Source organism: Notolabrus celidotus, chromosome 17, assembly GCF_009762535.1.
Source record: "Notolabrus celidotus isolate fNotCel1 chromosome 17, fNotCel1.pri, whole genome shotgun sequence".
Classification (NCBI taxonomy): Eukaryota; Metazoa; Chordata; class Actinopteri; order Labriformes; family Labridae; genus Notolabrus; species Notolabrus celidotus.
In genome coordinates, this window is record NC_048288.1 from 30,338,367 (window position 1) to 30,351,779 (window position 13,413).

At 39.2% G+C, this 13,413-nt stretch overlaps 3 protein-coding genes across 3 annotated transcripts in view; 1 reads left to right on the forward strand and 2 right to left on the reverse strand.

The window, feature by feature from the left end:
* The window catches only part of avl9 (AVL9 homolog (S. cerevisiase)), a 35,673-nt gene extending 32,434 nt beyond the window's left edge, over nt 1-3,239 (reverse strand). The window contains exon 1 of the mRNA XM_034706172.1: nt 2,913-3,239. Within this exon, the coding sequence (XP_034562063.1) occupies nt 2,913-2,996 (84 nt within the window). The 5' untranslated portion in view covers nt 2,997-3,239. The remainder of the gene's footprint in view (nt 1-2,912) is intronic.
* A 1,658-nt stretch (nt 3,240-4,897) lies between these two features.
* Nucleotides 4,898-7,759, forward strand: lsm5 (LSM5 homolog, U6 small nuclear RNA and mRNA degradation associated). The gene is made up of 5 exons (XM_034706174.1): nt 4,898-5,052; nt 6,012-6,107; nt 7,235-7,262; nt 7,345-7,417; nt 7,502-7,759. The coding sequence occupies exons 1-5, from the start codon at nt 5,001-5,003 to the stop codon at nt 7,532-7,534; spliced, it is 282 nt and encodes a 93-aa protein (XP_034562065.1). The 5' UTR covers nt 4,898-5,000; the 3' UTR covers nt 7,535-7,759.
* On the reverse strand, nt 7,749-13,177 carry psme2 (proteasome activator subunit 2). Its single transcript, XM_034706173.1, has 11 exons — nt 12,971-13,177; nt 12,635-12,667; nt 12,467-12,529; nt 12,233-12,319; nt 11,119-11,167; nt 10,920-11,017; nt 10,692-10,760; nt 10,550-10,617; nt 10,395-10,449; nt 8,092-8,178; nt 7,749-8,008 (listed from the first exon to the last, which is right to left on the reverse strand). Exons 1-11 carry the CDS (start codon nt 13,010-13,012, stop codon nt 7,928-7,930), a joined length of 732 nt encoding a protein of 243 aa, XP_034562064.1. The 5' UTR covers nt 13,013-13,177; the 3' UTR covers nt 7,749-7,927.
* Nucleotides 13,178-13,413: the final 236 nt, after the last annotated feature.

Sequence of the window (13,413 nt, forward strand, 5' to 3'; positions counted from 1 at the left end):
AGGAGCCACAGCTGACTCCTCTGAGGAGGTTTGTTTACATTTTAGTAAAAAAATGTGACATAATGATGAATGTTTGTAGTTTTTTTGCTCTAGCTGTTGCAACAGTTGGCAATTAAAGGAATAAAAGAGGTATTTATTAACAGCTTCAGATAAGGAAACACAGTCGGTTGGTTTTGAGAGTCTTCTAAACTCACCCAGCCCTTGAGGCGACTTCATCATGTGATGTAAATATTGACTTTTCTGCACTCAGAGGTGATCCAGTCAGAGCGAAGAACAGGTTAGTAACAGACAGACTTTGGATATGACAACAAACTAGGATAAAACATACTGACCCCAATAACTCAAGGTCAGAATGACAAAACTCCACCCATCTCATTGAAACCAACCACCAGATCTGATAGGTTTCTATTCTAGTCAATGCGTTAACTTCCACTGGATCCAGCAGGTCAGAGCCCTCCGGATCAGATACACAAGACTTCTATCTTTGCTGGATGCCGGAGCACGACGCATTAAACTCAACAGAGCAGATGGGAGCGGGACAGGAAGTCAGGTTTCACCAAAACAAAATGAAAACATCCGGTTAATTTTCAGAATCAAACACTCTGTGTTATCACCAGATCGTATTTCACTTAACTACAACAATAAACCAAAGTCATGATGAGCGGAGCCAGGCCTGGAGTCAACAGGTCAGAGGTTTTCAGAGGACCATGAAGACAACATGGATGAGGAGAGGAGGAGGAGGAGGAGAATCCTTGATTCAGGGATTACTGTGGGAAAAACCTCGGTCACATGACTCCAGCTGTCTGGCCTGGACCCTAACCCTAACCCTGACTGCAGTGGATTGGACACGGATCTGGTGGAAATTCCATGTAAGATCCTCGGGTGGGAACCTCCTGGCTGTTCCAAAGTCTAGGCTTAAATCTTACCTGAGTATTTTCAATGAGGGCCCCTAGACTTTGGAACAACCTTCCTGAGGAGATACGACTTGCAGAATCTGTAGCACCATTTAAATCTCTTCTTAAAACTCACTTCTAAAGACTTGCTTTTACGTGATGTCGTCTTCTTAAGGCTGGTTCATTCTTATCCTCAGACTCTTCCCAAACAGAGCAGGTCTAGACCGTGCTCTATGTTCTATTATTAACAAAGACCCAACATCAAGACCGGATCAGATCCAGTCCCATCTCACAGACAGGACTCAGTCTGATCTCATCTTAATCCACCATGAGCAGAGCACTTTGCAGCATTTAGCAAGTTACAGTGGCAAGGACAAACTTCCTTTAACAGGCAGAAACCTCCAGCAGGACCAGACTCATGTTAGACACACATCTGCTGAGACCGTGTTGGAGAGAGGGATAGAGGGAGGTGAAGAGAGAGAGAGAGAGAGAGAGAGAGAAAGAGAGAGGGAGAGAGGGAGAGAGGGAGAGAGGGAGAGAGAGAGAGAGAGAGAGAGAGAGAGAGAGAGAGAGGGAGGGGGGGATAGTGGATAGTGGATAGTGGATAGTGGATAGTGGATAGTGGTGAGACGCAGCTGGAGTCTGGCACGTCCACAGCAGCAGAGATCCAGAGGAACCTACGAGACAAGGGAGCTCAGGGACTCCAGAAAGGTCTAAGAAAAGAGAGAAGAGAGGGAGACCAGAAGAAAGAAAAAGAGGAGAATAAACGGGGAAGGAATGACAGAAGGAAAGAACAGGATAAGAAAAGGAGACATAAAGGATGAAGAAACATGGAACCACAAAAGATAGAAAGAAAGAAAGAAGGACAGCAGGAAAGAAAGAACAGGCCTTAACAGGCAGAAACCTCCAGCAGGACCAGACTCATGTTAGACACACATCTGCTGAGACCGTGTTGGAGAGAGGGATAGAGGGAGATGAAGAGAGAGAGAGATGATAGTGGAGAGACGGATAGTAGTAGTTGTAGCAGCTGGAGTCTGGCACGTCCACAGCAGCAGAGATCCAGAGGAACCTACGAGACAAGGGAGCTCAGGGACTCCAGAAAGGTCTAAGAAAAGAGAGAAGAGAGGGAGACCAGAAGAAAAAAAAAGAGGAAAATAAACGGTATGACAGAAGGAGAGGACGGGATAAGAAAAGGAGACATAAAGGATGAAGAAACATGGAAAGAGCAAAGATAGAGAGAAAGAAGGAACGAACGAACGAAAGAAAGAAAGAAAGAAAGAAAGAAAGAAAGAAAGAAAGAAAGAAAGAAGGACAGCAGGAAAGAAAGAACAGGCCTTAACAGGCAGAAACCTCCAGCAGGACCAGACTCATGTTGGTCACACATCTGCTGAGACCGTGTTGGAGAGAGGGATAGAGGGAGATGAAGAGAGAGAGAGACTATAGTGGGTAGATCACTATCACCATCTTATCTTCCTTTAATTGTTTCACTCTCTTAATATCTAATTTACTGCTTGTATCTCTTTTAAAAGGTGTTATATAAATAAAGTTATTATTATTTAAATGAACAGTCAGAGCTAGAACCACCTCTTCATGTTGACTCAATCAGCTGTCTCTCTCTGTGACAGCTGCATGAATGAAAGGTGAAGTGCTCCTGCAAAGATCAACAGTGCATGCAGGATCTGCAGCAGCCTGTAATAAAACACACACAGTGCTGCTGCTGCTGCTGCAGGATAAACTGAAGGGTAAAAATGTCCAAGTCAGCAGCAGAGCACATGTTATATAACCGTGTGAGCCCTGAGCCAACAGCTGATGTTAACTACAAGCTCTCCTCCCTGCATGGACAGTGATGATCTCTGCTGCAGGGGGAGAGTGTGCAGCACTGAGACAGGAGACAGAGGGACTGACTCTGTGTTTAAATAAGTCAGCATACACAGACCTGTCAGAGAGCTCAGTGCCTTTATTATCAGATCATCAGGAGGCACTAGTTAGCAGCATTAGCAGGAAGCAGGGTGCACATACCTGACAGCCCTTTTTATGGTGAAATCCAACAACCACGATGTGAAGCACCGGCCCCCTCAGTTCGTCTCTGCCCTGAGACTCCATCCCGGTCCCTCTGAAGCTCCAGGAGTCCTGGGAGGGGGTCAAACTCTGGGGTTGGGATGTAAACACAGCAAACAGACCCGACTTCAAAGTCCTGAATCGATGCCCGTCCGCAGTAGAGAGCCAGGCAGGAGAGAGCACAACACAAGCCCAGAGGAGGAGGAGGGTTTCTCTTCCGCTTCGTCCCACCAAGTCAAAGATGAAGGCAGAGCAAGAGAGTTCACTGCAGCAGAGCGTAGGAAGGTACGGTGGCTGGGATGTGCAATGCGAATTTATCAGAATCAGGATCAGCTTTATTGGCCAGGTATGTTTGAACCATGAACACACAAGGAATTTGACTTTGGTAAACTGTGTACTCTTTGTACAAGGCATAATAAGGCATACAAATAAAATAAAAATATAATAAAAATAACAATAACATCAGCTATAAATGCAAATACTACAAATTATAAAGGATGACACACTTTCACAAAGTTGGAGACAAATTCACATTTTTAGAAAATATTTTTACATTTTATAAAACAAAATTAGGAAAATGATTATCCTCAAATAATTTGGCCTAAAATCTAAAGATGTAAAATTTTAGTTTTACAGAGTTAAATAAAGTATGTGTATATTACAAAATATAAATATAAAATTATATAATTTTATTTATGATTTCATTGTGTGGGGGGTTTTTTTAAAACTATTTTTAAAGTGTTTTTTAAATGTGTTTTATTTTTATTTATTTATTTTATTCTCTGACACATTTTATGTTCTGTGTGTTTTAACTTATTTTACCTCACTGTGCAGCACTTTGCTAAACTTGAATATTTTTTTAAAAATGTGCTATATAAATAAAGTGGATTGGATTGGAAAGTGTAAAGCAATCAATCAATCAACCTTTTTTTAACTAGCAACTTCCATACAAATCAAATGCAATTCAAAGTGCTTCACAGCGATTGAAAACAAGAAAATAGCAGAAATAAAATAATGGCAAGACATAAAAAAAAAAAGATTTTGAAATAGAGACTAATGCACAACAACAACAACTTTAACTTGGTGTTACTTTGCTTGTTGTTTTTATTTATTTTATCATGTTATTTTATTTATTATGTTTTAATCCCTCTGTAAAGTAGCCTTGAGTGTTAAGAAAGGCGTTTTTAAATAAAATGCATTATTATTATTATTATTATTATTATTATTATTATTATTATTATTATTATTATTATAACAACACTAAAATAAAGCATCAAATTAAATTTAGGAATATAAACAGTTAAAATAGATGAATAAAAAATGGTAGGAATAAGCGTTGAAGATAAAATGAAAGATAAAATAAAATTATCAATAGAGTAGATTAACAAAAAACAGATGGTTAAAATTAATTAAATAATAAAACATTAAAATCAGTATAAAGTAAACTGACTATGGCAACAGATTGACCCCAATCACTGTAATGTTCTTAGATAACTACAATGTGTTAACAGCTTTTAAATGTAGCTAGCTTAGTTAGCTAACCTAATATATGAGAATATGTCTTGTTTTCTGAGCTGAATATGTTAGCATTAAACACAGCATATGTGTCTTTCCAATTAGACATAACTGTGAGAAATATTAAAACATATTAAAATATGAACTTAATTTTAGAATTGAGTGAATCGCACACAAATACGAGCATAAGGAAAAGTAAAAACTGTGCTCAGTTATCATCTTGACCCAGACTCTATCCTCTTTGATACAGTCAAATAGTGACGTAGTGTACTGACCACATTATAAAACGCGCCGTCCAGTGGAGACGAGTTGAATTACATTATTTAACCTCTGAGTCTTTATAATAACTGTTATAATGTTTCTTATTATAAGTTAAATCAAGTTTTTAAATCTGTTTAAGTTCACAGCTTTGAATTCTAAATGAACACGGAGGACTGGCAGCTTCTATGGGTCGATCGATGACTCGTGCTCCATTGCTTTAGTCTGGTTAGTGACGTCATTCCATCGATTGCTTCTGCCTGAGGAGATCATTGAATGAAGATGGCGGCTACTCCGGCAACAAACCCTTCGCAGTTGCTTCCACTTGGTTTGTAAATCCTTGATAATGATGACTTCCTGTTTAATATAAAGTATTTTATATTAATATAATTATTTAAAGTGAATTAGTCTGAGTTAGGGAACACAGTTCAGGTGTTAGGTGTGTTTATTTCAGGTGGTGAAGCTGTAATCATGCTTTCAGGTGCACACACATGCTAGTGATAGTAGCAGGTAAATCAAAATACAGAGGATGTGTGTGGAGATTATTTATTAATTATTACTCAGAATTAATAAACATGAATTTAAATAACAGTCTAAAACCTTAATATATAAGTCAACTATCATTTTTGACTTTTTTAACATTTTAACTTGGACCCAGCTGATGTTTGGTAATTAAAGCTCCAGTGAGGAGTTTTTATCTGGTTATTAAACAGCCTGGAATTAACATTGCTGCCTCAATTTGACCTATTAAGGCAAACAAGACCATCAATAAAAAGAGTGACTATTTCTTTACAGCTACTTTTAGCGTTTGAATACACTAATGAGGGGTAGGCGTCAGATTAAATTATAAATTTCACTGTCAAAAGAGAGAAGGATGAGATTTTTTTGTGCACATGAACAAGATGAAATCAGTTAATACTGCTTTTTCCAGTCAGACCCAACCAAAAGTTCCTAACAGTAGCTTTAAAATGATTAAATAGTTCATTTAAAAGTGTCAACAACATTTTTGGGATTTTTTTTTAGTTCTTATTTCATTTTTTAAGTTATTTTTTCCAGTTTTAATGGATTTTTAATGCTGTTTTTTTTCAATACTGCAAAGTTTCAGTTTCATTTTTAATAATTTTAGTTTTCAAGTTATTTTGTAACATGGGAGACTTGTCAGGAGTGAGATCTGAAAGGGTTAGAGAAAATATTGTGCAATAAAAACACTCTTGTTGCCATTAATCCCACTGAAGGTTCATAAAGATCTTTTCTTTTCATCACTTTCTTTTGTTTCTCTCTTTTCAGAACTCGTGGACAAATGTATCGGCTCCAGAATTCACATCGTCATGAAAACCGACAAAGAAATCGTCGGCACCTTGCTGGGGTTTGACGACTTTGTCAGTATCCTTTCTGGATTAAGATCCAACCCAAAAAAAAGCAAACCTATCAATGAATCTATATAACGCGGATATCCCAACAAACGTTCTCCTCAGACTCTTTCCAAACAGAGCAGGTCTAGACCGTACTCTATGTTCTATTATTAACAAAGACCCAACATCAAGACCGGATCAGATCCAGTCCCATCTTCCAGACAGGACTCAGTCTGATCTCATCTTAATCCACCATGAGCAGAGCACTTTGCAGCATTTAGCAAGTTACAGTGGCAAGGACAAACTTCCTTTAACAGGCAGAAACCTCCAGCAGGACCAGACTCATGTTAGACACACATCTGCTGAGACCGTGTTGGAGAGAGGGATAGAGGGAGGTGAAGAGAGAGAGAGAGATGATAGTGGGGAGATGGATAGTAGTAGTTGTAGCAGCTGGAGTCTGGCACTTCCACAGCAGCAGAGATCCAGAGGAACCTACGAGACAAGGGAGCTCAGGGACTCCAGAAAGGTCTAAGAAAGGGGAAAAGAGAGGGAGACCAGAAGAAAGAAAAAGAAGAGGATAAACAGGGAAGGAAAGGATAGAAGGAAAGAACGGGATGTAAAAAGAGACATAAAGGATGAAGAAACATGGAAAGAAAAAAGAGGGAAAGAAAGGAATGAAAGGAAAAATAAATAAAAGAAAGAAAGGAAGGAAGGAAGGAAGAAAATAAAGAGGGAAAGAAAGAGGGAAGGAAATAAAGAGGAAGGAAAGAAAGAAAGACCCAAAAAAGGAATCTACAGCAGAGATCCAGAGGAACCTACGAGACAAGGGAGCTCAGGGACTCCAGAAAGGTCTATGGTTCCTTTAATGGGACAAGAAGAGTTAAAGTGAGAGACAGGCAGAGAGAGGAGAGAGAGGGGAAGACAGGATCCCAGTGTGTCAGTCTAAGCCTATAGCAGCATAACTAAGAGCTGGTCCAAGCCTGATCCAGCTCTAACTATAAGCTTTATCAAAAAGGAAAGTTTGAAGCCTACTCTTAAAAGTAGAGAGGGTGTCTGCCTCCCGGACCCTGACTGGTACATGATTCCTAAGGAGTATCTTTGTGTTTATTTACATGACTTCACAGTTTTCTGGGTGTTTCCTTTAACTCTGTTTTTCAGACATGGTCCTGGAGGATGTGACAGAGTTGTAAGTTCTCCTCTTGTCTTTGCATCACAGCTTCTTCTTCGCTCTGTGGTTGGATGAACTCACAGCTCTGTTTGTGTTTCAGTGAAATCACACCGGAGGGGAGGAGGATAACCAAACTGGACCAGATTCTACTCAACGGGAATAACATCACCATGGTGGGTAAACATCCTGCAGGTCTATGTGTGCACCCTGTCTTTGTGTTAGACCCTTACAGAGTGTCTCACGTCTCTTTGTTGCAGCTCATACCCGGAGGAGAAGGCCCTGAAGTATGAGATCCATCCCTGAGGACGCAGAACATTCTGTGTTGTTGTTTTTTCCCCTTTGTGCTCCTTAGTTTCTTTCTCTCCATCATTCCTTCTCATTGTTGAAGGAGGAAGTATTTTTGTATGGAGGTTCCTGATTGAGTATTTCTTTAAATATGAATCACATCAAACAAATGTGCTTTTTGTTGTTGTTGTTTTTTACAAATAAATGAGAATCACACGCTTTGAAAAAAACAGGCTTTTCTTTTATTGTTTTTATCGTGTAGTTTTACATCTTAGTGCAAGTGTTGGTACAAAACAAAAGTCCCATGATACACCATGAGTGTAACTATTTCGGGTGTTGGTGGAAATGAACTGAACAGAGAGATGATTGGTGATGAATCCACGCAGCAGCCTCCTGCTTCAGTACATGGACGGCTTCTCCTCTCCTTTGGGGTTGGTCACCTTGTCGAGGTTCTTGCTGATGATGTCGTAAAGCTCGGCCTGCGGAGAGAAGAGAGACGTGGTTTAGATTTTTAAAGAGACGGGGTGAAGCTCTTCATGTTTCTCAGTCGGATGTCACCCACGTAGAAGCCACGGATGTCCAGGACGATCACTCTGATCTCGGAGTAGATGTTTTCGTCCTTCTCGTGGACGAGCGAGCGATAGTCCATCTGGAATCAGAGACAGATGAGTTTAAGATAGTTCCAATATATCAAAGAAAGCTTTAAGATCAGGGCCTGTGTCCACTAACAGCATTTGTTATTCTGGAGACGCCCACAGCCTTCATTTCAGGGCGCTACTTTTACTTTGGCTAAGTGACAAAACTTCTCACATCAATTCCACTTCCCTTAGTTTGTTTGAGTCTGATTTAAAATGCTCTTCACACTTTATATCAGCTTTTAATCGAGGAAGGAAAAGTCCTGCTTCTCTTGTTTTTGATTGGTCGGTAAGGGGGAAGTGACTATGACTATGGGTGACTGTTTTAAGGTCTGTTTCAGGGCACCCTTGGTCACTGGTTTAGGGTCTTTTTCAAGGCACCCTTGGTCACTGGTTTAAGGTCTGTTTCAGGGCACCCTTAGTGACTGTTTTAAGGTCTGTTTCAGGGCACCCTTAGTGACTGTTTTAAGGTCTGTTTCAGGGCACCTTTACTGGCTGTTATAAGGTCTGTTTCAGGGCACCCTTAGTGACTGTTTTAAAGTCTGTTTCAGGGCACCCTAAGTGACTGTTTTGAATTCTGTCTCAGGGCACCCTTTGAGACTGTTTTAAGGTCTGTTTCAGGGCACCCTTAGTGACTGTTTTAAGGTCTGTTTCAGGGCACCCTTTGTGTCTGTTTTAAGGTCTGTTTCAGGGCACCCTTAGTGACTGTTTTAAGATCTACTTCGGGGCACCCTTAGAGACTGTTTTAAGGTCTTTTTCAGGGCACCCTTAGTGACTGTTTTAAGGTCTGTTTCAGGGCAACCTTAATGACTGTTTTAAGGTCTGTTTCAGGGCACCCTTAGTGACTGTTTTAAGATCTGTTTCAGGGCACCCTTTGCGTCTGTTTTAAGGTCTGTTTCAGGGCGCCCTTGGTCACTGGTTTAGGGTCTGTTTCAAGGCACCCTTGGTCACTGGTTTAAGGTCTGTTTCAGGGCACCCTTAGTGAATGTTTTAAGGTCTGTTTCAGGGCAACCTTAATGACTGTTTTAAGGTCTGTTTCAGGGCACCCTTAGAGACTGTTTTAAGGTCTTTTTCAGGGCACCCTTAGTGACTGTTTTAAGGTCTGTTTCAGGGCAACCTTAATGACTGTTTTAAGGTCTGTTTCAGGGCACCCTTAGTGACTGTTTTAAGATCTGTTTCAGGGCACCCTTTGCGTCTGTTTTAAGGTCTGTTTCAGGGCGCCCTTGGTCACTGGTTTAGGGTCTGTTTCAAGGCACCCTTGGTCACTGGTTTAAGGTCTGTTTCAGGGCACCCTTAGTGAATGTTTTAAGGTCTGTTTCAGGGCACCCTGAATGACTGTTTTAAGGTCTGTTTCAGGGCACCCTTAGTGACTGTTTTAAGGTCTGTTTCAGGGCACCCTTAGTGACTGTTTTAAGGTCTGTTTCAGGGCACCCTTAATGACTGTTTTAAGGTCTGTTTCAAGGCACCCTTGGTCACTGGTTTAAGGTCTGTTTCAGGGCACCCTTAGTGACTGTTTTAAGGTCTGCTTCAGGGCACCCTTAGTGACTGTTTTAAGGTCTGTTTCAGGGCACCCTTTGTGTCTGTTTTAAGGTCTGCTTCAGGGCACCCTTAATGACTGTTTTAAGGTCTGCTTCAGGGCACCCTTTGTGTCTGTTTAAGGTCTGCTTCAGGGCACCCTTAATGACTGTTTTAAGGTCTGCTTCAGGGCACCCTTAGAGACTGTTTTAAGGTCTGTTTCAGGGCACCCTTTGTGTCTGTTTAAGGTCTGCTTCAGGGCACCCTTAGAGACTGTTTTAAGGTCTGCTTCAGGGCACCCTTAGAGACTGTTTTAAGGTCTGTTTCAGGGCACCCTTTGTGTCTGTTTAAGGTCTGCTTCAGGGCACCCTTAATGACTGTTTTAAGGTCTGCTTCAGGGCACCCTTAGAGACTGTTTTAAGGTCTGTTTCAGGGCACCCTTTGTGTCTGTTTTAAGGTCTGTCTTTTTGCCGTTATTAAACTCAGCTGATTTTAAGTTTCAGTGAAGTCCGAGCCGCTGCAGCGTCCAATCAGTGAGAGGTATTCCATAAAGGGGCGTGTCTGTCAGTGAAAAGACTGAGTTGCCCCCTGGTGGCTAATAGAGGAAATGCAACCTTTAGTCCCCAGAGGTCCCACACAACCCATCCCTGTTGGTGGACACTTTCATTCTTGGTGAACTTAAAATTTAAAAACAGTCATCATAGCAAACACTCACCACATGAGTCTCTTTGGAAGCCTTTGCAACAGCATCTCCTCTCTCTGTAAAGTACCTGGAAGAAAAACACAGAAATGTTCAATAGAAGTACACAAAGCAGAAAAACATGGAATAAAATTTGATTTAATCCAATCCAGCATTTCTGTCCAACGTACTTGTTGATGTTTGTCTGGAAACCGTCAACTTTTGTCCTCACAGCTGTGATTCTCTCCAAGATTTTCTCCTGTGGTCAAAGTGGAAGTATGAGTAAACAAACCCTGAGATGATTATAACTCCTTAGCGGACGCAGATATGTACCTGGATCGCGACGCCAAAGTCGTTTCCATCTTCTATTTTTGGGATGAGGTGCAGGATCCAGGTGGAGACCTGAAACAAGACAGGAGGAGGAGTTAGAGTAAAATAAATAATAAATTAATGTTACAAAATTAATTAAAAAAAATCAATACAGTTAAAATAAAAAATAAAATGAATAAAAAATACAAATAAAATAAATGAATAAATAGAACAATACAATGATGAACTTACAGTAATGATGGTCTCTCTTAGACCCACGATCTCTGGTTTCACCTTCTCTAGAAGAGCTGAGATCTTCTCATTCCCCTTAATGAAGCCACATTTAGGAGCTGAAGGACAGAGAGGAGGATTCAGAGATTATCACAGTATGAACATGACGCCTCATGCTACCTGTCACCCTTCACAAAATAAAGATGCAATCTGTTTTTACCTTTCTTCTTCTTCTTCTCGTCTTCTTCGTTCTTGTCTGTCTCCATTTCCTTCAAAACAGATTTGAGTTATTAAAACAGGGACGATCATTACCGGAGGAAAAAGGACCACCACGCCTTAAAAATAAAAATTAAGATTTTAAGAATTAAGTTTAATTATAAGAACGAAAATTGTAATATTTAAAAAAGAACGCGATAATTTTATGAGAAAAAGCCATGTTTTTTTTTATTATAGTAAAATTTGAATATAGTAATAATTTTATGAGGGAAAAACTCCCATTTGATTAAAGTCAGAGTTTTATGAGAGAAAGTCACACTACAATGTGACTTTACCCCAATTTTATAAGAGGATAATGCCTTAAAAACATGTAACTACTTTTATAATTTAATGATAATAATGTACAAAATGTTAAATCAATTGTTATCTTATGTGAAAAAACATTATGAGATCAATTACTCTCAATATAATGTGAATACAGTCAGTATTTTATGAGAAAAAAAGGAACATTTTGAGAATAAAGTTGGAAAATGTTAAAATTAAAAAGTAGTAATTTAATAAAAAATAACTGTGAATTAAAATGTATATATATGAGATATGAAACTCTTCACATAATGTGAATTAAGTCTTCATTTCATCAGAAAAAAACATTATTATGAAGAAATTCTTAAAAATAAAAATTAAATAAATACATTTTTAGTAAATAAGTAAAAATAAAATTTGAAAATCATACTAATGTGTAAATAAATGGACTTTATGGGGAAAAGTCAGAATTTTGTGATTTAAGTCAAAACAATACAAAGAAAAAAAAATTGAAAAATAAATAAATAAAATTTGTATCAAACTCCCAATTCTGTGAGAAGTAAATATGTTTCATAATGTGGATAAATATTTCATTTTATACGGATTTATAATGTTAATGAAGTCCTTTTTTTAAAATCATATTACATGGATTAAGTTGCTTTTTTATGCCATTTAATGGCAAAGTCATAATATGAAGTGACTTAAAAGATTCTTAATTTAAAAATAAATTAATTGACTTGTGTAACTTTGAATTAAGTCTCTGCTGAGATGAATGAGGTGGTTAAAGAGAGATCAGTGATTGAACCGGGTCTCACCTCGTCCTCTGGTGAGGGAGGGTCCGGTATGGGGATGTCCAGTGGAGCCTGGAGGCAGGACATGTCTGTGACATTGAAGGCTTCATCCTGAAAACAAACATAGGGAGGATGAAGGATGGAAACTTCAGGTTATTAATGAGAATAATCACACAGCTTTGAAAGGCTCTTGTCTCCTTTAAGCGCCTGATGACTCAATATGTTATTGTTGTGTGTAAGAGCAGAGGACTTGCTGACCCTGAGCAGAGCATCCAGCTGGAACATCTTCTGAGGGATGTGGCTGGAGAACAAAGTTGCTGCCTGAAAAATAAATAAAGTTTTAAACATAATAATCCATAATGCATCATGTTTTTTAATAATAAATGTGCAGCAACAGAAAAAAAAAGGAAGTATTGCACAACAAACCTCCTGATACAGAGACTGGCGGAAGGTTTCCACCTGTGGAGAGGGAATAAGAAGACAGAAACAGAACATAATTATAAATGTGTGATAATTTGAAATGCTGACTCATGTTTGGAAAGCCTGTTGGATTACTTTCGTTTTCCTCTCCAAGGAGGGACTTTCCACTTCTTTAAACTTATGTAACTGACTCTTTTTTGGAACATACATTTCTTCCTAACACTAAATAAACTTAATGCAATAAACAGAACCATTATAGATATCAAGTCTTATTATCAGATACCTCATGCAACACAGGCTGACACATAGCCTGACACACAGGCTGTCTGAGATTGAGTTTACCTGAGCTGTGCTCGCGCGAGTTATTTTCAGAGCCTTCGACATGGTGCAGAGAGAAACTCAAGGTGAGTCTGAATTATTAATCCTTTAAACTCTGTTTAAGTTAAAGTTAAAGTGTGCAGGTAGAAGTGAGCAAGACAGTCCAGCGAGCCGGATTCATCTATTTCCTCATTCACTTTACTTTCGATATGGTGTCGCGTGATGCGCCTCCCACTGTGTCCCTCCTCAACACAAAGTAGGGCGTTTGAAGTGACGCCTCTGAGGTTTATAAATGTTAAAAAGTGAACACATACAGATGGAATATTTATATCAGAGCAAACAGTACATGTCGTCCACATTAGTAGTGGAAGGAGTGTTTGGATACTACTTTTAATGTTACTAAATAAATAAATAATAAAGAAATACTTTCAATAAAACGAAATAAATGAATACCGAATAAATAAATA